Genomic DNA, 26315 nt, shown 5'->3' on the forward strand with positions numbered 1-26315 from the left:
AGCATCAGCCATCCCTTTAGAAACTGAAAATTCCCTACCTCTCCCTCGTTATGGACAACACCATGCTTTCTACTGTTCCCCAGTTCCCCATGTCCATTGTCTAAGTTTCATCACTCTTCATTCCATACATCTAGCCCCTCTCCAAATTATGTCATTTTCACCTTCAAAACATTGCCAGATCAGAGCCTTCTCTACTCATGATTATACTAAAACTATAATTTTCTCCCAACTCAACTACTGCAACTTCTACATGTCTGGCACCTTTCTAATCCACATCTACTCACTCTAGTCTATCACAGAATTGATTTGATTCTCTCTTTGCTCTGCTTCTGCCTACTATCTCTGAAAACCCCTATAGAATTTAATTCAAAATCCTCACCAAAAAAGCCCTTAATCTTCCCCCAATCTACACTTATGACCCCACAAGCCATTTACACTTTGCCTGCCTTCTCCTGTCTGTCAATCACTTCAACTATTCAAGTCTTCTCCAGTGCCATGCCACACCTATGAATGCACTCCCACATCCAATTAGACATTCCAACAGCATCTAATGCTTAAAAGTCTACTTAAAAATCCACCTGTTCATCAAAGCCTACCAGTCTTTATCCTAAATACATTCCGGCTGGCCCAGCCTCATTACACTCATTCTCTGTGTCATCCCCTCTCGTCTCCGCTCCATTAGATTGTAAAATCTCATGTGCGGGGACATCCTTCCTCTTGTTTTGCTGTCTGCTTCCTCCATGACCACCTGTGCATCATTCTATCTTGCCTCATGTATGTTCTTAGGACATCTGTTATATACCTTGCCTTTTACTTCTTATGCTCAGTTAGGCATCTTGTATGTCCTTTACTTGTCTGCTGGTATTTCTGTTTTATGCTTAACTTACCTGCTGTATGGATCTGTATTTTGTTTGGTGCTTTACAAATGAGAGATAATCCCATGAAGTAGTATAGACATAAGCACCTCTAGGCAGTGGAGTAACTAGGGTATTTGGAGCCCAGGGCAAGATGAAAAACTGAGCCCCTTTCTCCCCACAAGTATGTGTGTGTGTGCTAAAAAGTGGGCATGGCCACTGAAAAATGGGGCATCTCAACATTACACACGACCATTTGTAGTCACTCTGGGAACATTCCTTTCCATTCCATATGCACCTTAATGCTCCCAGTAGTAGTTACCCTTATGCAATGCCCCCAGTAGTAGTGCCCCTCATGCAATGCCCACTGTAGTAGTGCCCCTTATGAAATGCCCCCTGTAATAATGCCCTTTATGCAGTGTCCCCAGTAGCAGTGCCCCTTATGCAGAGTTCCCAGTAGTAGTGCCCCTTATACAAAGCTCCCTGTTGTAGTGCACATTATGCAGTGCCCCTTATGCAATGTTCCCTGTTGTAGTGCACATTATGCAGTACCCCTTCTGCAGTTCCCCCAGTAGTGCCCTTTATGCAGTGCCCCCGTAGTGCCCTAATACAGTGCCCCTTACATATATAACACACAACACGATACTTACCCGAATCCCGGCTCCTGTGCCCGCCACCATCCGCTTGGCACTATGGGAGGGATGTCATGACGTACCTCCCTTCACTCACTGCAGAAGCCGGAAAGGCGGAAATCATGAGTGAGCTACAGCCCGGCTCCGGCCCTGGGTGTAGCAGCCAATGAGAGTCTATCCGACACTCATTGGCTGCTAAAATAAGCACACTACCGGCGGTGGTGTGCTTGTTTTACTGTGTAGTGTGGACCGCACTACACACTGATAGCATTAACCTGAAAGGTGGCTAGCGGCGCATGCAGCGCCTGCCCCCCTCCCCCCAGTGTGACCCCCCCTAGTTACGACACTGCCTCTAGGCCACAGCCCAGGCTATGGCACATGTGCAGGATTCTTATTTTGGAGAGAGGGGCATAATACATTTTTTTATTATTTATAACTTTTTTTAAACCAGTAAAGATAGGGTATCATCCTGGTCAAGATTATGATGAGGATGACTGGTATATCTTTACTGTGGCTGCATCTATACAATTTTGTTTTTTGCTAGAAAGAAAATCATAATACTATATTAGGTATTTGTGTAATAAAGCAGGATGCATCCATCCCAAAAGCAGTGTACTGTACCCAGCAACCCTGATTAGAACTGTCATTAGAAAAATAGAATTTGACGGCAGATCAGAACCACTTGGCCCATCTAGTCTGCCCCTTTTCATTTATACCTTTGGCAACTTCAACCCTATTTGCTCCTTACGTCTCTCTTAAGGATACTCTTATGCCTATCCCAAGTGTGTTTAAATTGTTCCACCATCTTAGCTTCAACCACATCACTATTGTGAAGTAATTTTTCCTCAAATTTCCTCTGAGCCTACCTCCCTCCAGTTTCTGTGCATGTCCTCATGTTCTTGTACATCTCTTCCTTTGAAGAATGCTTCCCTCCTGTACCCTGTTAACACCCTTCATGTATTTGAAAGTTTCCATCATGTCCCCACTTTCCCTTCTCTGTTCCACACTATACATATTAAAATCTTTTAGTCTTTCTGGGCAAGTTCTATGCTGTAGGCCATGCACCATTTTAGTTGTCCTTCTTTGTACAGTCTCTAATGTGTCTATATCTTTCTGGAGATATGGCCTCCATAACTGAACACAGTATTCTAGATGAGGCTGTACCAAAGACCTATACAGTGGCATTATCACTTCTTTTTTCCTGCTACTGATTCCTCTCCTTATGCAACTAAGCATCTGACTTGCCTTCCTCAATGCTTTGGCGCATTGCTTGCCTACCTCATCTGAAATGGTGACTCCTAAATCCCTTTCCTCCTCTGTATTTTCCATTATAGTGTCCTTGATACTATATTTAGCTTTTAGGTTATTGAGACCCAAGTGCATGGTTTTCAATTTTTTTACATAAAACTGTCATTTCCATGTTCTTGCCCATTCCTCTAGTCTACCCAGATCCTCAGTCATTTGTTTTACACCTCCTGGTCTACCCTGTTGCATACTTTTGTGGCATCTGCAAAAAAGCATACTCTCCCTTTAATACCATTTGCAATATCACCTACATAGATCTTAAAAAGCACTGGCCCAAGTACAGATCCCTGGGGTACTCCACTGGTTATCTTTCCCTCCTGTGAATACACTCCATTTACTACAACTCTCTGTTTCCTATCCTGCAACCAAGATCTTATCCATTCAACTGTCATAGAATCCAATCCCAAGCAATCCAGTTTGTTTATCATTCTGAGATGTGGGACCATGTCAAAAGCCTTACTAAAGTCTAAATAAGCTACATATATGCCCCTCCCCCCTAGATCTATTACTTTTGTCAAAAAAAGTCAACAAGATTTGTTTGACATGATCTCCCCCGAGTAAATCCATGCTGTTTGGGATCCTGTAAATGGTTGGATTTGACATATTCCACCATGCTTTCTTTTAATAGTGTTTTAATTTTACTGGTGTAAGGCTTACTAGTCTGTTGTTCCTTGCTTCTTCTTTTGTACAGTGGTATTACATTTGCTCTTTTCCAGTCCTCTGGAATCACTCTTGATACTAGCGACTGGTTGAATAATCCTGTTAATGGTGTTACCAGGACCCCTTTCAGCTCTTTTAGTATCCTTGGATGTATCTCATCTGGCTCCATTGATTTATCCACTTTCAGTTTTGAGAGTTCTGTTAGGACCCTCTCCTATGTAAATTAAATTTCATGTACCTCATGTTTATGAATGCCTCTGCAAGTTAACTGTGCCCCCTTCCCCTCTCCTTCTGTAGTGAATACTGAACAAAAATAACTATTTAGATGATCTGCTATTTCTTTGCCTTCCTCGATAATGTACTCACTCTCTGTCTTAAGTCTTATTATTCCTCCATTTGACTTCCTCCTTTCACTTATATGCTTAAAAAAAGTTTAGCTCCTTTTATCTACTGACTGGGACATTTTCTCCTCAGCTTCTGCCTTTACATGCCTAATCACCTTCTTAGCCTCCTTCCTTCTGGCAAGACACACCTCTAAGTGTGCTTATATTTCCTAAAAGCCATCTTTTTTAATTTCACACTAGTTGATACCTCTTTTTTAAACCACACTGGCTTCCTTTTCCTGGTGCTTTTCCTAACCTTTTTAATACAAATGTCTGTCGCCTTTAGTATTGCATTTTTTATTTTTTCCCAGCGTTCCTGCACTCCTTCCAAGTTCCTCCAATCTGTCACTGACTCAGTAACATATTTCTCCATCTCTGCAAAGTCAGCCTTCCTAAAATCTAAACAGTTTTGTTTTTGAATGGCATGAATTGGACCCTGTCTTTAAACTAAACCATACTGCTTGGTGATCACTTATTCTGTCACAATTTGTGAGTATCAAGTCCAGAATAGCATTTTTGCAAATGGGCTCCCTCACCAATTGTTTGAGAGATGCTTATAGAGGAACTTGCAGCAGACACCTCCCAGTTTACATCCGGTAAATTAAAGTCTCCCATGATTATGACCTCTACTTTTAAAGCCATTCTAGTAATGTCCTGTAATAGGTACTTATCCAGTTCCTGTCCCTATCCAGGTGGTCTATAGATTGCCCCAGTGTGAATTATGTCCTTGTCCCCCGTTTCTATGGTCATCCAAAGGGCATCAGTTGTTGATTCAATATTTTGTATTACAGTAGCATTTATGCCGTTTTTCACACACATAGCTACTCCTCTTCCAATCCTCCCAATTCTGTCCTTTCTAAATAGAGTATAGCCTGGTATAGCTATGTCCCAGTCATGATTTTCATTACACCATGACTCTGTAATTGCTACAATATCTAGTTATTCCCTTGTTATTATTGCAATTAGTTAGAAATGTTATCTGCTATGCTCCTGGCATTTGCACACATAGCTCTAAGAGTTTTACTTGTGCATCTTTTTTTTTTGAGAAATGTCATTGTGCCCAGCAACTCTGGTAAAGACAAAGAATTAACTTAATACAATTAAATAGTTATTTTGCTTGGAAGTGTAAGTGTTGGATGTTGTGATTTCAAGACAACTAGCTTATTTGCATATTAAAATATAAATTGTGTGCAGTACAGAGCACAAAACACTCAGATGGGTTATTTTACTTTTTTGCTGGATAGTAAATAAAGGCAGATTTGTTACTTTCAAGTATTTTATAAGTATGTGGTAATCTTTCCATAAACACAAAGGCGTCTATTTAATATGGCATTTTAGGGCATAAATGGGAAGAGAGGGGGTTATCAGAACTTCCAATATATTATTAGGGTTTCACAGAGAAATCTATGATTTCACTTGCAGTCCCTTCCTTTTCATGTAATATTGCTTCTACCAACCTCTGGAATTGGAAATGCGATCTTCCACTAATTTACTGTACTTAGGAGAACTTCCCTGCATGTGCCACTGCATCGTCAGTGAGGATGACTACCATAGCTGGTTTAGGTTTACACTTTATTATCCTATTCCAAAATGTCTTGATTATCTATATAAATTTACAATAATTCTTGTACTTTACATTTTTTCTGTAATATTTATATGTCAAAACTACATAAATATCACATTAGAATATGCTATCTCAATAAAAATGCATAAGAGCTATTCAACAAAATACACTTACTTTTGATTATTGTGGCATCCCTGCTCCCCATTATAGTGCTATTTTCTAAATCTGTTTGCACACTTTTATTACTGAAAGCCTGATTGGCATCTTCCATTTCCATATTTTCTTTTTCACATTTTTCTAGAACGAGAAAGCAACAGCATAAAAGATATGATCACCAAATGACATGTAGCACTCTGACAGCACATGCTTTGTGGGTGTACCTTGTATTTTCAGTGTTATCAAGATCATCATACAATTGTTAACATACCAGCAGAACCAATTGAAATGTATTTACAGAATAAAAACAGATTATTAGCTTGTGTGTTTACTTGGAATATGGAAACTAGTGATTTTCAAGTTTTGAAAGTACATTAGCTTTTTTGAAGAAACCTCAAATTGCACAGTTTGTGATAACAATACATTGTGTGCGACTAGAATACAGTGATCAAACTGTAGTAAAATTCAACATATTTCAAACACACAAATGGTAAAAAAAAAAAAAATCATACTGTATCTCCAAATGTCATACATTAGTCTAATCTCATGGATAATTATTTCCATGAATGGAGTTCAGCTTCAGTAATTTCAATATGGAAGGTTTTGCAGGGATGAATCAATAAAACCTGGGACAGTTCCTAGATGTGTTGGACATTTTGGCAGTTATAAGATATATAAAATGTATGTCACACCTTGACTAGATTTTAGTACCTGCATTTAACATTTCCCAAAAAAGGGGAAACAAAGTTGTCAGGGAAAGAGGACTATTAGTAACTATAGGGGAAGCATGGCCCATCAAACAACAACAACAACATGAAGTACTTGCTAGTTTTAAAATTATTTTTTAAATTCAAAACATACAGTAATGTTTGATGTAACTGGTTTCTACAGTTGAATTTGTATAAAACTCATCTCTCCTTCTTTCACATTACCCATACCTCCCAACATTTTAGTTAACCAAGGAGGGACAGGTTGCTGAAAAGGGGGATGGGGCTTCACACAAAAGGGGCGGAGCATCGGGAAACCAGGGCAGAGCCTCGTGGCACCCCTATTTACATCACTGTGGGGGCGTGCCCAGCACTCTCAGAGATGCTTGGTAGCCCCCAATATCTTCCTACACTAGAGAACAAATGCTGTGCGCATGGCATCTATTCTCCTTCTGCTTACCCGCTGCTCTGCTATGCAGAGCAGCGGTGTATGCACTCCCCAACTTCCCCCCACCACGGGACACTGCAAACTGTGTCCTGAATGCGGGACAGTTGGGAGGTATGACATTGCCAGTAAATCTTTTCTACCTCTATAATACAGGACTTATAATTGTGACCTCTGTAATACAGGACTTACTGCAATTCTGTTTTTAGTTTAATGGTAACCCTTCTTCCAGCTGTTCTTTCACACATAAATAGAAAAAAACAGTACAGATGAGGTTGCAGAAGAAAGTAAAGACATGATACATAAGATAAAGGGCCCTGCTCATAAGACCGTATAGTTTCAGACTATTATAATGGTCTTCTATAAAATGGAGGACTTTTATAACTTACAAGGTCTTTATTTTTTATATCAACTGGTTTCTTATGAGTCAGAGGCAAGCGCCTGTATTTGCGGGTAGCTGCGGAAGTCAGATTTACTACATTTTGCTAATGAGAGATTCTGCTTAGCTAATAAGATGGTCCATGCCTCTAAAAATAGGAAGCTGTGCCACCCTATGTACAACTCACATTTGCATGGAGCTTTAGATACATTTCCATGACACTCCCATACAGACAGTTTTGTGTCTCTGCCCAGGTCATGCCAGCCAAGTTTCATCCTGCTCCATATAGGACAGATACACTCAATGCATAAATTCCCATGCACTGTTTGCTAGAATCCACCATTTGCATCCATACACAGAGGTCAGACAAACTCAAAATCAGCTCCCAAATGTCTAAAATTGATATTGAGGAAGCATCCTGGCTACTATAAGCACAGCGGGATTTAGCAAACTGTGCGCTCACACACACAGGCGATTTAAAACAATGCTTGTTAAAAGCATAGACCATAGGTTCCCAAACATGGTCAAGGCACCCCAACAGTTCAGGTTTTAGAGATATCCATGGCTGAGCGTAGGTGGTTAAATCAAAATGACTGGAGGTACTAATTCAGTCACCTGTGATCAAGCATGGTCATCCTTTAAACCTGGTCTGCTAAGGTGCCTTGAGGACCGCGTTTAGGAACCTCTGTCATAGACAAAGCCTTGCAATTTGTTTGTGTTCACAATTCAAATTATATGAATGTGGCAAAGCTTACTCTTGATCAGATTTGTAAAGAGCAGGTTATACAAATCCAAACAAGTGTTAAAAAATACAATTATGTTTTAGGGTACACACATTCAGATGGAGTATGATTAAAGATCTATTGTTAATATAACTTCTATATTTTAGTTATTTACATAGTGATTTGCAATTCATTTAATTTACTAAAAGTAAATTGCCATGTAAATATTTAGGGGTCTATTTACTAAGCAGTGTTAGGAGAAGTGAAAAGTGAAAAGTGAAGAGTGAAAAGTGATAAGGTGTCAGCCAATCAGTTCCTAACTGCCATCTCACAGGCTGTGTTTGAAAAATGACAGTTGGGAACTGATTGGCTGACACCTTATCACTTTTCACTCTTCACTTATCCTAGCACTGCTTAGTAAATAAAATCTCAAAAAAAAAAAAAATCATTATACAGTTTACAATCACATAAGCCAGTGTTGGCTAACCTTGACACTCCAGCTGTTGTGGAACTATATATCCCAGCATGCCCTGCCACAGTTTTAGCATGCCCTAACAGCAAAACTGTAGCAGTGCATGCTGGGTTATGTAGTTCCATAACAGCTGGAGTGTCAAGGTTAGCCAACACTGACATAAGCTATAAATTTCTGCACTGTGAAGTTCAGAATAAGGGTATCTACTATCTACTAAACTTATATTTGCAAAAAAAAGCACATTTTCAAAACAATATTCCTGGTTTCAGACAATAAAAATAGACAGATAATAAAGTGAGCTAAGCAAGATTTCCAATTCTTTATACTGGACAATGCATTTTAATTACCTCAAAACATTGGCAATTTAAATAAATGGGAAAACGCTCCATAAAATAAATCTAAAAAAAAGTAAGTGAAAAATATGAAATGATATTGTCTAACTATAAGTCCCAGCAGCCATTGGCTACTTGAAAATGTGTAAATAAAAGTCATAGTAGTTGCTGGGAATTTAACATCGCCAACATGCTCTGTCAGCCTGGGTAAGATGAAACAGTTCAACAATACTATCTTATGGTTTTTGCTGGTATGATTTGGTTAAAGCTCAGTCAATAACAATGCATTTCAATATTTGTTCTGTGCCCACTGAACGAAAGAAAAAAAATGGCAATTTTGCTCAGCAGAGTCAAATAAAGTATCCTTTAAATAAATCAATCTTTAATAGATTGAAGAGATTAATCAATGACTTATGGTAACTTTGGGAGATTTTCGAAACAAAAACAGACGTTCGACAGACTTTCCCCTTAATGTTTCTCAAAACTGCAGACTACATTGAAATTCATGCAAAGCGTCCAGGAACTCTGTGTGTTTGTACAGGTTCATTATTATATTATTTTTTGAACTATCAGTGCCATACAGTTTATACATTTTGAGAAAGCACAGAACACTTTGAAATAATAGCCATGTGTGCAAGGCTTAAATAAATATGTGTAGTTTGTTATGCAATAATATACCTCATGTCACACTCCTCCCATGTCCCATATCTGTCAGAACACACAAGACCCACACTCGTCACATATCTGATAAAACAGGATACCTATATTTCTCCTTTGTGCCATATATCTGTATAAAAAATATAGATACCAAGGCTTCTGCTTTAAGACAAACAAAACCAATGCTCTTCTTATGCCTCTATATCTGCCAAAACCCCAAGACCCATACGCCTCCATTTTATCAAAAGCTGACAAGATCCATAACTCCTCCTTAATACCAAATATCAGCCAAATAACCCAATACAGTTTTTTTTCTGTATGCCACGTCTACCATAACTCCAAGAGCTATACTCCTACTGTATGCCACGTACCTGCAAAAAAAAGGGCCATACTCCATTATGTCACAAAGCTTACAAAACCAAGACCCATACTTCCTTTGTATGCCACATACTGCAACACCCACACCTCTATATGCCAGAAACCCAAACAATACTCTTCTTTTATTACACATATCTGCCAAATAACCTAAGATCCATACTCCCTTTTATGCCACATATCTGCCAAATACCCCAAGCCCCATACTGCTTAGTAGAGGAGAACAAAATGTGAGATGAATAATAATGTGGATGTGGAGGGGGAACAAGAGAGCACAGAAGTCAGTGTGGAATGTGAAGGGGGAACAGGGGAGCACATACAGTGTGGAATGTGGGTGGGAGAAGTGGAGCACAATATAGGATGTGGAGGCATTCTAGATTCTATTTACATGGGTGTGTGTGTGTTATTTATATGCAAAAGGGTTTATGCTGGTCACATTGCTGTTTAGGAGAAGTGTGCCAAGTGATAAGAGAGTATGTGGTGCTTGGCAAGCTGAGGAGTGGTGCTGTCCCCTGCAAGGAAGGGCCCAATGCAAAGGGTACCCCTCTGTGCCTGTCAAAGTCAGCAGAGGGGTTAGGTCCCAGTGGGACACCCTTTCCTCATTTAAATCTAGATTGCCAGGGTTTCAGTTAGGCCAACTGGAGTGATCCATCATTGCAGCCACTGTGTGACACAGTGCTGTGGCAGTGGCCAGCCACTGATCATTGACAGCTTGCCCAGGCAATGGACATGCAGGCTGCATGGGAGAAGGGGCTGGGCAGTGTTTGCAAGTGCCAGTCTTGGGCCAAGTACTGGATTTCCTGGTAGTTCAACTTTCTTTTAGGTGTATCCTGGAATCACATGGGAGAGTGGGAGGTGACGGGGCAGAGCATCAATGTGATTACTGGAATGATGCAGTCTGCCCTCCAACCGAGCAGATATAAATAGCAGAGTAATGGGGGAAGATCCTACAGCTGTTATGAATGCAAAGACTCATTGATTCTGAGTACAAGGGGTCAAAGGGAGTGCGAGTCCTGATTGTAGCTCAGCAAAGCAAATGCTCCTCTGACCCTTGATGCTAAATTCACACCAGAAGGATTTGTAGCTCCGTATAGTGTGTCACCATCAGATAAGGCCAGCCTTTACTTCTAATGAAGAGCTGAACTGACAAACAAGGTAATATCCCCAGATACACATACATGTCATTTTAGGAGTTTAATTTGATGATGGATAGATTTTGAAAGTTGTAAGAAAAACATATGTTGTGGGCAGAGTTATATAATTTTTAATTGAACTTTAAAAAAAAAACAAACATAAAAGATAGCTTTTTGTACATCATCCTTTTCTATACTTCCCTCACTAAACTTCTGTTACTATTAAATCTCACTGAATGTCAGGCTGCTTTGACTGTGCTATTTCATTGTAAAGTACAATCTAGCAATCATAGATAGTTATTAGAACCCCTATGGTATCTCCAGAACATTAAACAGTTTGTATGTTCTCGCTATATCTGTGGGCAGCATGTAACTGCCTCTAAAATCTTTCCAACCTGTGAACCTGCCACCATATAACAGATATTTGAAAATGAATAAATAATCGACTTTGTTTGAAAAAAGATTTTAACAAGACTTATTTCATGGAAGACTAGAAGCAAAATTATTTGGGAATGTCTTTGTTATATATTACTTATCATATGCAGTACCTTATGATTTCACTTTGCTATGCTTTACTCCTATGTCCTATCATTTTGCTTCCTCTACAACTTCCCTCCTCCTCACCAACATATTCTCCATATAGTTCACTTGTTTCCAACCTTAATCCCCTCTGGTACCCCATTTCTTATTGGCACCCTAAGCCACTTTTCCTCACCCACCTTCTCTTGACACAAGACACCACTCATCCATAAATCTTCCTCCTATATCAGAATCCTACAAATCCTGCTCCTTTATCCTGATTGGCAGTAATGCTGCCACATCTTCCCACTTCCCTTTCCCCCATTCTTGTGTGATTTCCGAAATGCTAGATCTGTCTGCAACAAACTGGCCTCTAGTCATAATCTTTTCATGGCGACACCCCTCCAGTTGATGACCACATTCACCCAATGACTGGTCACACCCCTGTGTTGTATTTTCCTGGTGGGTCCTTTATGCCCCAGTCCAACACTGGTGTCTCATACCTGCCAAATATCCTGCTTCTTTATGTCACATATCTGCAAAATAACTAGGGGTGTGCACCGGCCACTTTTCGTGTTTTGTGTTTTGGATCTGGATCTTTCTTCGTGTTTTGGATCTGGATTGGTTTTGCCAAAACCACCCTTCCGTGTTTTGGGTTCTGGGTTTTGTGTTTTGGATCTGTATTTTTTTTTTTTTAAAAAGCATAAAAACAGATAAAATCACAGAATGTGTGGGTTTTTCTGCTCCTATGCTATTATTAACCTCAATAACCTTAATTTCCACTCATTTCCAGTCTATTCTGAACACCTCACACCTCACAATAGTGTTTTTATGTCCAAAAGGTTGCACCGAGGTAGCTGGATGACTATGCTAAGCGATACGAGTGGGCGGCACAAACACGTGGCCCATCTAGGAGTGGCACTGCAGTGGCAGACAGGATGGCAGTTTGAAAAGCTAGGCCCCAAACTGTACATAATGCAAAGAAAATAAGAGGTGCAAGATGGAATTGTCCTTGGGCCCTCCCACCCACCCTTATGTTGTATAAACAGGACATGCACACTTTAACAAACCAATCATTTCAGCGCCAGGGTCTGCCACACGACTGTGGCTGAAATGATTGGTTCGTTTGGGCCCCCACAAAACAAACTGGCAATTAATCTGTCCCTGCACAAACTGGCTCTACGGAGGCAAGATGTCGTGCTCATCCTCCTCTTCCACCGATTCCTCACCCTCTTCAGTGTTGTGTACATCCTCATCCTCACAGAGTATTAACTCGTCCCCGCTGGAATCCACCACCAGAGGTCTCTCTTTACGTTCTGGAGGCTGGTCTCCCTGGAAGAGTTGATAATTCATTTTTATGAACATCATCTTCTCCACATTTAGTGGAAGCAACCTCCTACGCCTTTAGCTGACAAGGTTCCCGGCTGCACTAAAGACTCTTTCGGAGTACACACTGGAGGGGGGGCAACTCAGGTAAAATAGAGCCAGTTTGTACAGGGGCCTCCAAATTGCCTCTTTTACCTGCCAGTACAGGTACGGACTGTCTGACATGCCTACTTGGATGCTGTCACCGATGTAATCCTCCACCATTCTGTCAATGGTGACAGTATCATTTGCAGTGACAGTAGACATGTCAGAAATTGTTGCCAGGTCCTTCAGTCCGGACCAGATGTCCAAACTTGGTCCTGCCTGCCCTGCATCACCGCCAGCGGGTTGCTTAGGATACCTAAGTTTTTTCCTGGAAGCCCCAGTTGCGGGAGAAAATGAAGAAGGAGCTGTTGACGTGTCACATTCTGCTTCGGCTGACAGTGTTTTCACCAGCAGGTCTTTGCACCTCTGCAGGCTTGAGACACCACATAGGCTTTAAACCTAGGATCGAGCACGGTGGCCGAAATGTAGTGGTCTGATTTCAACAGAATGACCACCCTGGAATCCTGGCAAAGCAAATGAAGGGCTTCATCCACAAGTCCCACATGCCAAGCGGAATCGCTCCGTCTTAGCTCCTCCTTCACTTTCTCCAGCTGCTACTGCAAAAGCCTGATGAGGGGAATGACCTGACTCAAGATGGCAGTGTCTGAACTGACTTCACGTGTGGCAAGTTCGAAGGGCTGGAGAACCTTGCACAACATGGAAATCATTCTCCACTGCGCTTGAGTCAGGTGCATACCCCCTCCTTTGCCTATGTCATAGGTGGATGTATAGGCTTGAATGGCCTTTTTGCTGCTCCTCCATCCTCTGAAGCATATAGAGGGTTGAGTTCCACCGCGTCACAACCTCTTGCTTCAGGTGATGGTGGGGCAGGTTCAAGAGTGTTTGCTGGTGCTCCAGTCTTCGGCACGCAGTCGCTGAAAGGCGAAAGTGGCCAGAAATTTTTCGGGCCACCCAAAGCATCTCCTGCATGCCCCTGTTGCTTTTCAGAAAATTCTGCACCACCAAGTTTATTGTGTGAGCAAAACATGGGATGTGCTGGAATTTGCCCAGATGTAATGCCCGCACAATATTGGTGGCATTGTCAGATATCACAAATCCCCAGGAGAGTCTAGGTGGGGTAAGCCACTGGGCGATGATTTCCCTCAGTTTCTCTAAGAGGTTGTCGGTGGCGTGCCTCTTACTGAAACCGGTGATACACAGCGTAGCCTGCCTTGGAACGAGCTGGCATTTCGGAGATGCTGCTACTGGTGATGCTGCTGCTGTTGCTGCGTAAGGTGATACATCTACCCAGTGGGCTGTCACAGTCATATAGTCCTTAGTCTGCCCGCTTCCACTTGTCCACATGTCCGTGGTTAAGTGGACATTGGGTACAATGGCATTTTTCAGGACACTGAGGACACTTTTTCTGACGTTTCTGTACAGTCTCGGTATCGCCTGCCTAGTGAAGTGGAATCTAGATGGGATTTGGAACCAGGGACACACTACCTCCATCAATTGTCTAAATCCCACTGCACTAATGGCGGATACCGGACGCACGTCTAACACCAACATAGCAGTCAAGGCCTCAGTTATACGTTTTTCTTCAGGATGACTGCTGTCGTACTTCATCCTCCTCGCTAAGGACTGTTGGAGGGTCAATTGTTTAGTAAAAGTAGTGGTGTTCCTACTTCCTCTCTGGGATGATGAATGACTCCCAGCAGCAGCAACAGCAGCAGCGGCAGCAGTAGGCGCAGCAATGCAGGATCTTCCAGAGGAATCCCGGATAGGAGAGTCAGTCATGCCAGTGACATGGCCTGCAGGACTACTTCCGATCCTGACTAAGGAGGAAATTGATGAGGAGGGAGTTGATGGTGTGGTCTGCAGGCGCTTGGATACAACAGGACAATGGGATTTAGGTGTCCCTGGACTGCTTACGGTCTTAGCCAAAGTTTCTGAACATGACAGTAACTTTTTATGAACGCGCTGCAGGTTCCGTATAAGGGAGGATGTTCCTAGGTGGTTAACGTCCCTACCCCTACTTATTTCACCTTTACATATGGTACATATGGCAAGACAGTTGTTGTCCGGATTTGGATAGAAATATTGCCAGACCAAAGAGGTGGAATGTTTGGTCTTCTGCCCAGGCATGACCGTGATGGGCTTTTTCATCCCACGGACAACTGTCTCCCCCGGGGCCTGATTTAAACAAACCACATCACCATCAGAATCCTCCTTGCCAACTTCCTCCTCAGCGCCAGCTACACTAGTATCCTCATCCTGTTGTACTTCAAAAGTGACATCTTCAATTTGCATATCAGCAAGTGGACTGTGGGTGCTCATTTCAGCACTTGCAGGGGGCATGCAAATTGTGGAAAGAGCCACCTCTTCCCGTCCAGTGCTGGGAAGGTCAGGCATTGCAACCACCACCACACTTGGACTCTCCTTGGGGATTTGTGATATCTTCTTAGAACGCACAGTTCTTCGCTGTGCTTTTGCCAGCTTAACTCGTCTTCCATCGTCATGTGAAGCTGAACCACTAGTCATGAACATAGGGAAAGACCTTAGCCATTCCTTGCCACTCCGTGTCGTAAATAGCATATTGGCAAATTTACGTTTCTCTTCAGATGATTTAAATGTTTTTTTCAAGGTCATTTTCCTAAACTTTGTCATTTGGGATTGTATGTGCCCTCTACTATGACATTGGGCATCGGCCTTGGCAGACGACGTTGATGGCATGCTATCGTCTATGTCATGACTAGTGGCAGCAGCTTCAGCACTAGGAGGAAGTGGTTCTTGATCTTTCCCTATTTTATTTTTATCGGAGAAAGTTTGGTCCTCCATTTATGTTATATTGATATATACGTGCGGCTAAGGTGCACACAAACACAGAAAATAATTTTTTATTTTTGTTGGAGACTAGTGCACTTTGTATGTTACACCACCCTTTAAGAAATGAGCCAGCCAGCCCTTTACTTATGGGACACAGGCGCACGCTTGGCGCTGCTCCTTTGTTGATGCACGTGCGGCTACTGCGCACACAATTCACAAACACAGAAAAAATAGTTGGGTTTTTTTGCTCTTGGGGGGAGCACCCCTGATGGACAGAGCACCCCCTGGACAACACTACAGCACCCCTTTAGGACTGGGACACTGCACAGGACTTTGGAGTGGACACAGCCCCTATGGACAACTGACTGCACAACACAGTCCAGCCAGCCCCTATGGACTTTGAAGTAGTGGACACAGCCCCTATGGACAACAGCAGCACAGCGCAGCACAACACTACACTACACTACACAGCCCAGCCAGCCCTAACTCCCACCCTCCCTCTTCACTGTCCACAGCCGAGTGAGAAAATGGCGCCGACGCGGGTACCTTATATAGGATCCAAAATCCGCGAGACCCGGAAGGCGGGATGATGATGTTTTGCCTTGATTTCAGATCCGAGTCAGGCAGGAAAAGTCGAGCCTGACTCGGATCGGCCTCGGATCGGGGGGGGCTCGGGGGGATTCGGATTTCAGAAATCCGAACCAGCTCACCCCTAATAATAACCCAAACCTACTGTATACTTTTTCTGTATGCCACATATGTGCAAAATGACCCAAGACCGATACTTCTTATGAATGCCACATCTGCCAAATATCCCAAACCTATACTTCTGTCTTTAAACATATCTGCCAAAAAATGCAAGAGCTATAGTTCTCCATTATGACACATATCGTCCAAATAAACTAAAAGATCTATTGCTTTTTCATTCCTCATATCTATAAAATACAATAGTGTCTATATAGCAAGACAAGTACTGTATAGGAAATAGACTTTTTCTCCATATTTGCCACTGATTGATCACTTTTTGTGCCCATCAGTCAGAGTTTGTAGCTGAAGGTGCAGGGACAGAGTTTGGGTGGACATGTAAACTAGTGATATTAATCGTTACAAAGTAGTTTGATGCACCATTACTTCCCATCCCCCCCAGTGCAATAATGTTCTGACACCTCTTTGGTGTGGCTGTGGTAACACTGCTTGGTACTTCATTAAACAGGAATTATATGTATTACCTGAATCTTGCATATGGCACAACTCAGCGCCACAAGTGGGTGAATCAGCCAGTGAATGAACACTATCAGGTAATGGAACACTTTCAGTAAATTAACACTTTTCAGGTTTAATACAGTAATCTTAACTTGCATACAATCTTAGATTGTTTTATTTCATATTATTCATGCACTAGACCTATCTGTTAATTTGCTAGCACTGTGCATTCATTCACTGGCACCCTTCTGGTATAATTTTTATACTCATACAGATGTGTCCACATACATTTATCCTCCATGCACTACACATAACGCAGGAACTCCGTGTGACTCGGGAGCACTGGGCGTCTTTTGATGCTACTTTTTACTTTCAAAATGCTTCTTATGTGCACAGTGATGCGAATATTTAGCACAAACAGCTTCTGCTGATTAAAATGATATGCAGCATGCCTATGTTCTGTGTGTGACTGCAGGTGTATCTGCATACAAAACGCTATGTTACAGTGTTACAGCCACTGACGAATCAGAAGCATTTGAAGGTAAAAAGTCGCACGACAAGACACTTGGCGCCACCGAGTCACGCCATGGCATGTTGTGACTAAAAAGACTATTTAGAGAGCAAGAGGGCTAAATGTATAAGGACACATCTGTGTGTTGCTGCTGTTAGTATGGTTATTGGCTCTGATAACGGTCACCTGCTCTGAACTGTTATATCCACCTTCAGTGATATATATTTGGAGTTAACTCCATAACATAAAGCCATTTCTTGTCTTGATACAGATGTTTCCTGTTACATCTTTACTCATAGCACGGCATTCTGGCTTCCCTGCCGCGGTATGTTAGAATGCATTATGGAAGATGCTGCGCGTTATGGGAAGTTGGGAGCAATGTATTGAGTTTGGCAGAGTTTTTTAAGAATATTGAACTGGAATTGCTCTCTTTATTTAATGCCAATTGTGTGTCTTCTGGCCAACACTGATATGTATTTTTATAAATGACAGAACTCACACACCAAATGATTTTTTTTTAATCCTGTAGTGAAGATTTAAAAAAAATTAATAAAATGACATGGTCCCTTTTCGGGCCTCGAACCTGAGGTGCCCTCTCTGTAAGGTGTTCATCTTAACTACTTGCCCACACACGACAGCCATATCAAGAGCCACACCTGTTGTGTATGTGATGTGATGTGTGCGAGATTAGCAGGTAAAGTGTACAATACTGTACAATGTCAAAAGCAGTTTAGCGTAAAATGCAGCTGGGTGACATACAGTAGAATAGAAATGCCAGGTGGTGGGAAATTGTAAGCAATGTGTTGAGTTTAGTAAAGTTCCTTAAGAATATTGAACTTGAATTGCTCTGGCTTTATTTAATTCTTCATTCATGACAAAACACAGTCCAGTACTAATGTATAGTGTCATGAATGACAGGTTCCGTCAGCCAATCAGCAGACGGCACTACAAAAGCTTTGTTAGCCATTTGATGCATGCACCATGCAGTTTAGGAAAAGCAACATCTGGTGGACAGAAAGTTGTATTACACACTCCAGCTTTTCCAGCGCTTCAGTATGTTACGTTTCGCCTTATTGCAGCATGCTGCAAGATACATCTCCACTGCAGGGCGTGACTAGCTTGGCGCGCTACACATCTGTATGTAGTAATTGTCGCAATCCAATAAGTGGAACACGGAGGACAAAAAAAGAGTAACAAGTGTCAAAAACCTTTGCTTACTTTCTATGCAAAATACTCTATGATGTTCATGATAAGTGCATAGACATATTATAGTCACTATCCAGAATTGTCCACATTTTTGCAATGTAAATGAATCTGCAGATAGTAAAGACATAGAAGTCATCAGTGAGCTCCAAAGTTTGGTTAAAATGCTAGTGATATACCTAAAAAATGTGATGTCAATTTATTGGAATTAAAAAAATGGAATTTAAATACTTCCTGTATGTATGAGAAAACTAGATGGCATCATTGTCTAGTTTTCTAGTAACAGTACACTGTCATACTAAAATCTCAAGGATGATATTTCCTAAGTTTGTGCACAGTAGCACTTTATTGAACTGAGTTCTACATAGGCTATATAAACAGGACTGTCATAATTGAAGAGGTGAGTGGATTAACATGTTATGTGACAATTTTCTGAAAAAAACAACTTTTTTTAATTGATGAAGGTGTTATAACCTAGGTATCATAGAAACAATGTTATTTTAAATGTTGGCAGCCTACTTACTGATATATTTTGTGAATAAAAGTGCTATGTCAAATGTGAAATTTAGCTCTAACTGTAAATATCTGTTTCTTCTAAACGTAACCTGACACCATCACCCACTCCCCTCTTCAATTATAGTCTGATGAGGACAATTCTAAAAATAAATTGCCAATGGTTCCCCAAATTGCCTTTTCTCATCACATGACTTGCTGATAAAATTACCTACCTGGGCATGGCCGGTGCAAGGTTTCTGGGCACCTTAAGCAATGATTCACCCTACCGCCTCTGCTCTCCCCAGACATCTACATAAAACCTCACTCACACGCTTTGAACCAAACCTTGGGAAAAACATTTGTGTGTACACTTTGGAGAGTATTATGCCACAAATCAGTGCCCCCAAAACATAATATGCCACACAGATGTACCCCCAGTACATATTCATGCCACACATCAGTGTCCCAATGTGTAATTATACCACATAAAAGTGCCCAATACGTAACTAGTGTCGTGAGCAGGGTTTCTCTGCATGGTGGTCGATGGGTGATACCTGTGAGGATGCTGTGGCAGGGGGCATCTGGCAGTGGTACTGGTGCCTGGTGGGGAGCACTGGCTGTGTGTGGACCTGTTTGGGCATATTGTCACTCTGTGCTGGGTAGGCCTGGCGGTGCTTCCGTTCCACTCCGGCATGGGCGCTGCCATCTTGCTTTTGGCCATGTGACCTAGTCGGCCAATCCTGGCATGTCACATGCTCACTCTCTGACCAGTCACGGCTTACCACTGGGTATTTAGGGGAGTTCAGAGCTCCCTTGCATTGCCAGTGCAATGTGTTTCTCAGCGCAGCTGAGAGTTCCTGAGCTTATTCTCTGCCTAAGCCTGCTTTACCTGACCTGCTCCACACCCTGCTGGAATCACCTGCCTCCTCCTATTGCCTCTCCCTTGCCTAAGTACCTGTGTCAGCTGTACCCTGCACCCTGCCTCCTCTTACATTTCCTCTGGACATTATTCACTTAAGCCTACAATTCATCTCAGCCTGCAGTTCACCTCAACCTCACAAAACCTGGAATACTGGACTGCCTTCAGTTATCAATACCTGGACTTTTTCCCATTGCATCACTACAGTTCCCAAGTGCACTTTAGTGCTAAACCCGGACTTTGTGTTTTGCCACATTCATGTCTGTAAATCCACTCATTAAAAGCTCCAGGTTTATTTTTAAATCTGCTTCAGTGTCTGCTCCTATTACCACCGCGGGTCCATAACAAAACCAGAACCTCACAACTAGGCCACACATCAGTGCCCCCAAAACATAATATGCCACACAGCTGTTCCCAAAATGTAACTATGCCACACAGTGCCACAATACATAATCATGCTCCATGAGTGCCACAATACATAATATACTGCACATCAGTGTCTCCAATACATTAATTATACCATAACACATGTACATACATTTTTTACCTGAAGCCAAGTTGATGCAGAGGCAAAAAGAGGGTGTGAATTCATGCTGGCTGTGGAATAGAGTTTCCAAAATGACCATGGAGGCAGAAAACTGAGATCTCTCAGTATAGGAGGTGGCGCACCACAACCCTCCTCCAATCCAAACTACTCTAGTTCGGGGCTCAGTATAGTGCTCAAAAAGGGGCTAGGGTGCATTTTTCGGTCTGCAAAATTGTCAGGAAGCAGCCTCGCATGAACTTACACATCCTGTTTGTTAATCTATTAAACATTGTTGTATAAACAGAGCACCCAATATGCGCATTTACTTCCACCACCATTTACACATTAACCCATACAGCAACCAATACCATCTCCCACCCATCCCCTCAAGAATCCATTAATCAATTAACCCCGTTACCTCATTCCATCTAGAACCCATCAATCCACCCCTGAGAATCCATTAACCTATTCCTCTCCTTTCCATTATCATTTCACCATCCCAGCAGCCTTCTTCATTAATGCATTCACTCATTCTCAGTACTCATCCCGCACATAAACATACACACATACAAATACCCACATACACAAATTCTCCTCACCAAGTAGTATTCATTTTGCAGTAGCTCCTTGTGTAGTCTGGAGAGGCAGAGCTTCTTTCGTGATTGACAGGCTGGGACCACGATGTAGGAGGAGAGGCCTTGAGGAGAGAGAAGAGGTGGCCACCACACTCCCTGCATCTTTCATGTCACTGAATGCAGAGAACTGATAGCCAGGAAGGTTCTTCCGATAATCCTCGAAACCTCCCCCTACCCCCTGACACCACAAAGTGCTGCATCGCACTGCACTACGTTTTCTGCATTCAGTGACATGGAAGCAAATTATATATATATATATATATATATAGAGAGAGAGAGAGAGAGAGAGAGAGAAAGTGAAACTGATAAAAGAGCGACCAATGTGCTAATAAATACTTTGATAAAGTGCAAAATAAATCAATAAATAATGTGCAAATATGCAAGACTGAAAATATGTGCAAATAAACACAAATAAATGTGGTAGCGAATTATTATAAAGTGCATATAATTTTGTATAAATGACAAATATAAATAAGATAAAAAAAGGGGTAATTTATTACAAATAACAGCTGACCCTAATATATAGGGCAGTACAATACAATTAAAAAGTGGAAAAAAGCACATATAAAAAACAATAAAAGGGGTAGGGATAAGGAATAAGAGCTTATCTGGATCGCAATTAGGTAAGTTCATGAAAGGCTGGAACCAGGAGTCGCCAACGCATTTCGTCCGTAAGGTGGACTTCTTCAAAGATACTACAAATATATTACAGATTTTAGAGAAACTAGAGTGGGAGGATTCTTACATTTGGGCGACAATAGATGTACAATCCCTTTATACATGCATCGAGCATCAAAAGGGGATCAATGCATGTAGGGAATTTCTTGAAATGGATCCATCAATAAGCAATATACACACAGATTTTTTATGTGATATTATGGCTTTTATTTTAAACCACAACTATTTTAAGTTTTTAGATAAATTTTATCAACAGATTTGTGGTACTGCGATGGGGACCATTTTCGCACCTAGTTTTGCGAACTTATTTATGGGATGTTGGGAAAAGGAATATGTGTATGACAATAACCCATTTAAGAATATCATATTATACAAACGATATATTGACGACATTTTATTAATATGGGAAGGACCCAAAGAGTTTTAATTTGTTTTTAAATCATATTGCTATAAATAATATGAATTTGAAATTTATATCCTGCATAAATGAAATCTCCATTGAATTTTTAGATTTGATTTTAATAGAAGGGAAAAAGATACATACAATGAATTTTATAAAAAAAGGTAGACACTAATAGCTACCTCCACTACAAAAGTGGTCACCTCAGAAAGTGGAAGGAGAATATTCCCTATTTAACATTTCATAGAATTAAGAGGAATTGCAGCGAACCAACTGTCTGTGAAGAACAAATACAACTCTACAGCACTAGGTTCATTGAAAAAGACTACCCTACTAAAGTTCTAACCGAAGCTGCGGCTAAGACTCGATCACTAGAGAGAAAAGACCTATTGGTATACAAAGAAAAAAATACCAATGAGGAAAGTAATATTATTCCCTTCATCACTACGTTCAATGCCCATGAGAACAAAATTATAAATACTCTCACCAAACACTGGAAAATTTTAATGATGGATCCGGTTTTAAAAGAAGCTCTCCCAAAGAAACCTCCCATTGTCTATAGAAAGGCAAAAAACCTGAAAGATATACTTGCACCAAGTATGCTAAGAAATTCTAATGCTCCAAAACACAATACATTTCATATCTGCCCAGGATGCTATAAGTGTGGCAAATGTATTGTCTGTAAATATCTACACAGACAAAGTAGAACTTTTTATAATTCTTTGAACAATAAAGAATATAAAATTAAGCACCATCTTAACTGCAATTCTACATCAGTTATTTATCTTTTAGAGAGCACATGCGGTCTCAAGTATGTAGGCAAAACTAAACGACCACTTAAATTGAGGATACAGGAACACATCCGGAATATTAAAAATAAGGTTGAGGGACACATGGTCTCAAGGCATTTCTTACAGCATCATAATTCCAATCCTGATGATCTAACTTTCAAGGCCATTGAACTCGTACAAACTGGAGAAAGAGGAGGAGATCTAGCGAATAAACTATCTAGACGAGAAATGTACAGGATTTTTGAACTCGACACTCTGACCCCACGAGGCTTCAATGACAGTTATGAGATAGCCCCTTTCTTGTGATCAATCTAGACGGTAATTCAAAGTCTCATAGTTATCTACAGTCATACCTCGTTATAAATGCCCGATCTCGTCTGATCTTGGAAGCTAAGCAACGTTGGGCCTGGTTAGTACCCGGATGGGGGACCTCTGGGGAATACCAGGTACTGTAGTGCCAGATTGAGACGGAAAAATATTCCGTCATGATCCGAACAATTTTTTTTTTGGACCAAGAATGCCTCATGAAATTAATTCCACTTAACTATTAAACTGCCAATGTAATGAATTTGAAGACTACTAGGACCAGAAGGATTAACTGATATCAAATACATGGATCAATTTGAAGGATTTGAATAAAGACCAATTATATGTCGGATTGTATTATAAAAACTTCGCTCTAGAGATCCCATTTTTGGATATGAAATATGCATACATATATTTATATTTTATTTATTTATTTATTTATTTATTTTTTTACATCAGATACTTATAAGTGTATCGATGGAAATATTAATTATTAGATCTCATGCATTTATCTCTTTTCTAACTTTTAGCAAATAGCAACATATGATATGCTATTATCTTGTCTTTCAATTAATTATTTATTAATACTTCACTCATAAATTCTGTGTATTGGATAACACCTGTGATTAATCTAAAAACAACATCTTAGAAGTATATGGGAACACTGACTAATTTGTACCCATGAACATATTAACAAAATTACTTTTTGTATTATGTAGGTACCAATAGATGTTACACGCGAGTGATCTCCTGTGGAAATCGCATTTTCAATATCTTAATGCTGATACTGAATAGAGTACCAAGATGTCCACCGTTTGAAACTTAATAAGGTGCAGCAACATGGCCGCTAACAATACAACAACATGTACACGTATGGGCGGAAGTGACGCGAGAAGCCATAACACAGCCGGGCGGAAACCACACAGCGGACAGCAGATGATGATCCAGCACATACGAGCGGTGTAACGCGAGTGAATGGGCGGAAGTGACGCAAGAGGCTGCATCAAACAGGGCGGAAGTGAGGAAGCGGACATCGCGTGACGACTAGGCTCATTCCGCATAAAACACCAAAAAAACTAGTTTCAGTATCTAAAATCACACACTGTGGAAGCGATCTACTTATATAAATGAACTTTACCTTAGCTATGTATTAGCCACGATGTTTGAATAACCTTTTTTAGTTTAAAAAAAAAAAAACGGAAGTGGTCATAATTGTAAGCACCTCCAACCATCCTTATTGAAGGGGTATATATATCAGGTCCCAGACAGGAGAGGTACATCCCTTGAAGAAGTCCACCTTATGGACGAAATGCGTTGGAGACTCCTGGTTCCAGCCTTACATGAACTTACCTAATTGCGATCCAGATAAGCTCTTATTCCTTATCCCTACCCCTTTTATTGTTTTTTATATGTGCTTTTTTCCACTTTTTAATTGTATTGTACTGCCCTATATATTAGGGTCAGCTGTTATTTGTAATAAATTACCCCTTTTTTATCTTATTTATATTTGTCATTTATACAAAATTATATGCACTTTATAATAATTCGCTACAACATTTATTTGTGTTTATTTGCACATATTTTCAGTCTTGCATATTTGCACATTATTTATTGATTTATTTTGCACTTTATCAAAGTATTTATTAGCACATTGGTCGCTCTTTTATCAGTTTCACTTTCTCTATGTAAGTTTTTTAACAAATCACCATTGTTATCACATTACTGTAGAGCTGACACCTATACCATTAGGGAGTGCTCTTATCCTGGTTACCATATATTTATCTCCCTGCGATTTTATATGTATATATATATAATTTTTAAGAAAAAGCAAATTGTGTTCTTAGTTCACTTGGTGCTGTAGTCTACTATATTTACTCTATATATATATATATATATATATATATATATATATATATATAGTCCATAGACAAAAAAAAAACCTTACAGTTTCACATGTCCAAATAAGGCTTCTTGGACATGTTGTCACTCACAAAATGGTGGAGCTGCTAATTCATAGAATAGTGTGCTCATTGGAATACACGCATGTAGTCTATGCAACTGAGGTCTCGGCAGTTAAGTGGCACACACATCCCACTCAGTCCCACAATCTTCCCATTCGGTCACCACAACAATCCCGCTGGGTTCTAACATCCTTCTCACTCCATACATCCATCTCATTCAGAATACACATTCAGCTCCCTAATTTCTAAAACTATCATACTCTGTCTATGCATGTACACTATCTTCGCCTCAATGCTGCTATAACTTCCCCAGTCCCTACAACTGAATCTGAACCAATCTGTCTTTCCCCATCTGCACTGCCCTGTCTTTCTGCATCCGTGCCACTCGGTTTCCTTCCATCTGCACCACCACCTTCCCCCTAGTCACACCACTTTGTCTTCCCCTCATCTGTGCCACACTTTCTTCCTCCATCTGCAACACTCTACCCCCTCCCCCAACAGTGGCAATCTGTCTTCCTCCCTATCCACACTAATCTGTCTTTCCCAATCTCTACAGATGTATATTCTCCCATTGTGCTAGTCTGAATTCCCTCATTCGTAGCAATCTGTCTTCAACCACCTATGCTGCTCTATCTTCCCACATCCATGCCACTGTGTACCCCATCCACATCGATCTGGTCTCTCAATCCATGCCACTTTGTCCCCCCTGCATCCGCACCACTGTTTTCCATGCATCTGCATCACTTTGTCCCCCCCATCAGCAACACTGCTTTCCCCCCATCTGCATCATTTTGACTCCTTCCCATCAGTGCTGCTTAATCCCCCCCCTCTCCATGCCTATATGTCCCCATCCACACAGCTCTGTATCTTCCCCATCCACTCGACTCTAATCCCATCTGTGCAGCTCTATCTTCTGCTCAGACCTCAATTGCATAGACTGCATGTGTGTATTCCAATGAGCATACTATTTTGTGAGTAACAGTAATCTCACTCTGTTAGAGTGCTGAATCTGCAGTTAACCACAGGGTGTGATGGTATACCATATCTGTATTGCGCAAGGAACACGTCCATTAAGGCATCAGCATTAATTATTAGAATTTCAATGCTTTTTTTCATTTGAGTGGCACAAATTCAGTAGGTTTTGTGAAATTTC

General features: G+C 41.0%; 1 protein-coding gene and 1 pseudogene across 7 annotated transcripts in view; one reads left to right on the top strand and one right to left on the bottom strand.

The window, feature by feature from the left end:
- Nucleotides 1–26315, bottom strand: part of MDFIC (MyoD family inhibitor domain containing) — a 176674-nt gene that overhangs the window by 82525 nt on the left and 67834 nt on the right. For all 7 annotated transcript variants that reach the window (XM_088457690.1, XM_088457686.1, XM_088457687.1 and 4 more), the window contains one exon: nt 5573–5695. In XM_088457690.1, the coding sequence (XP_088313816.1) occupies nt 5573–5695 (123 nt within the window). The remainder of the gene's footprint in view (nt 1–5572; nt 5696–26315) is intronic.
- LOC148538025 (5S ribosomal RNA) lies at nt 23235–23353 on the top strand (annotated as a pseudogene).

The sequence above is a fragment of the Taudactylus pleione genome, unplaced genomic scaffold, assembly GCF_031769625.1.
Source record: "Taudactylus pleione unplaced genomic scaffold, aTauple2 ptg000041l, whole genome shotgun sequence".
NCBI lineage: Eukaryota > Metazoa > Chordata > Amphibia > Anura > Myobatrachidae > Taudactylus > Taudactylus pleione.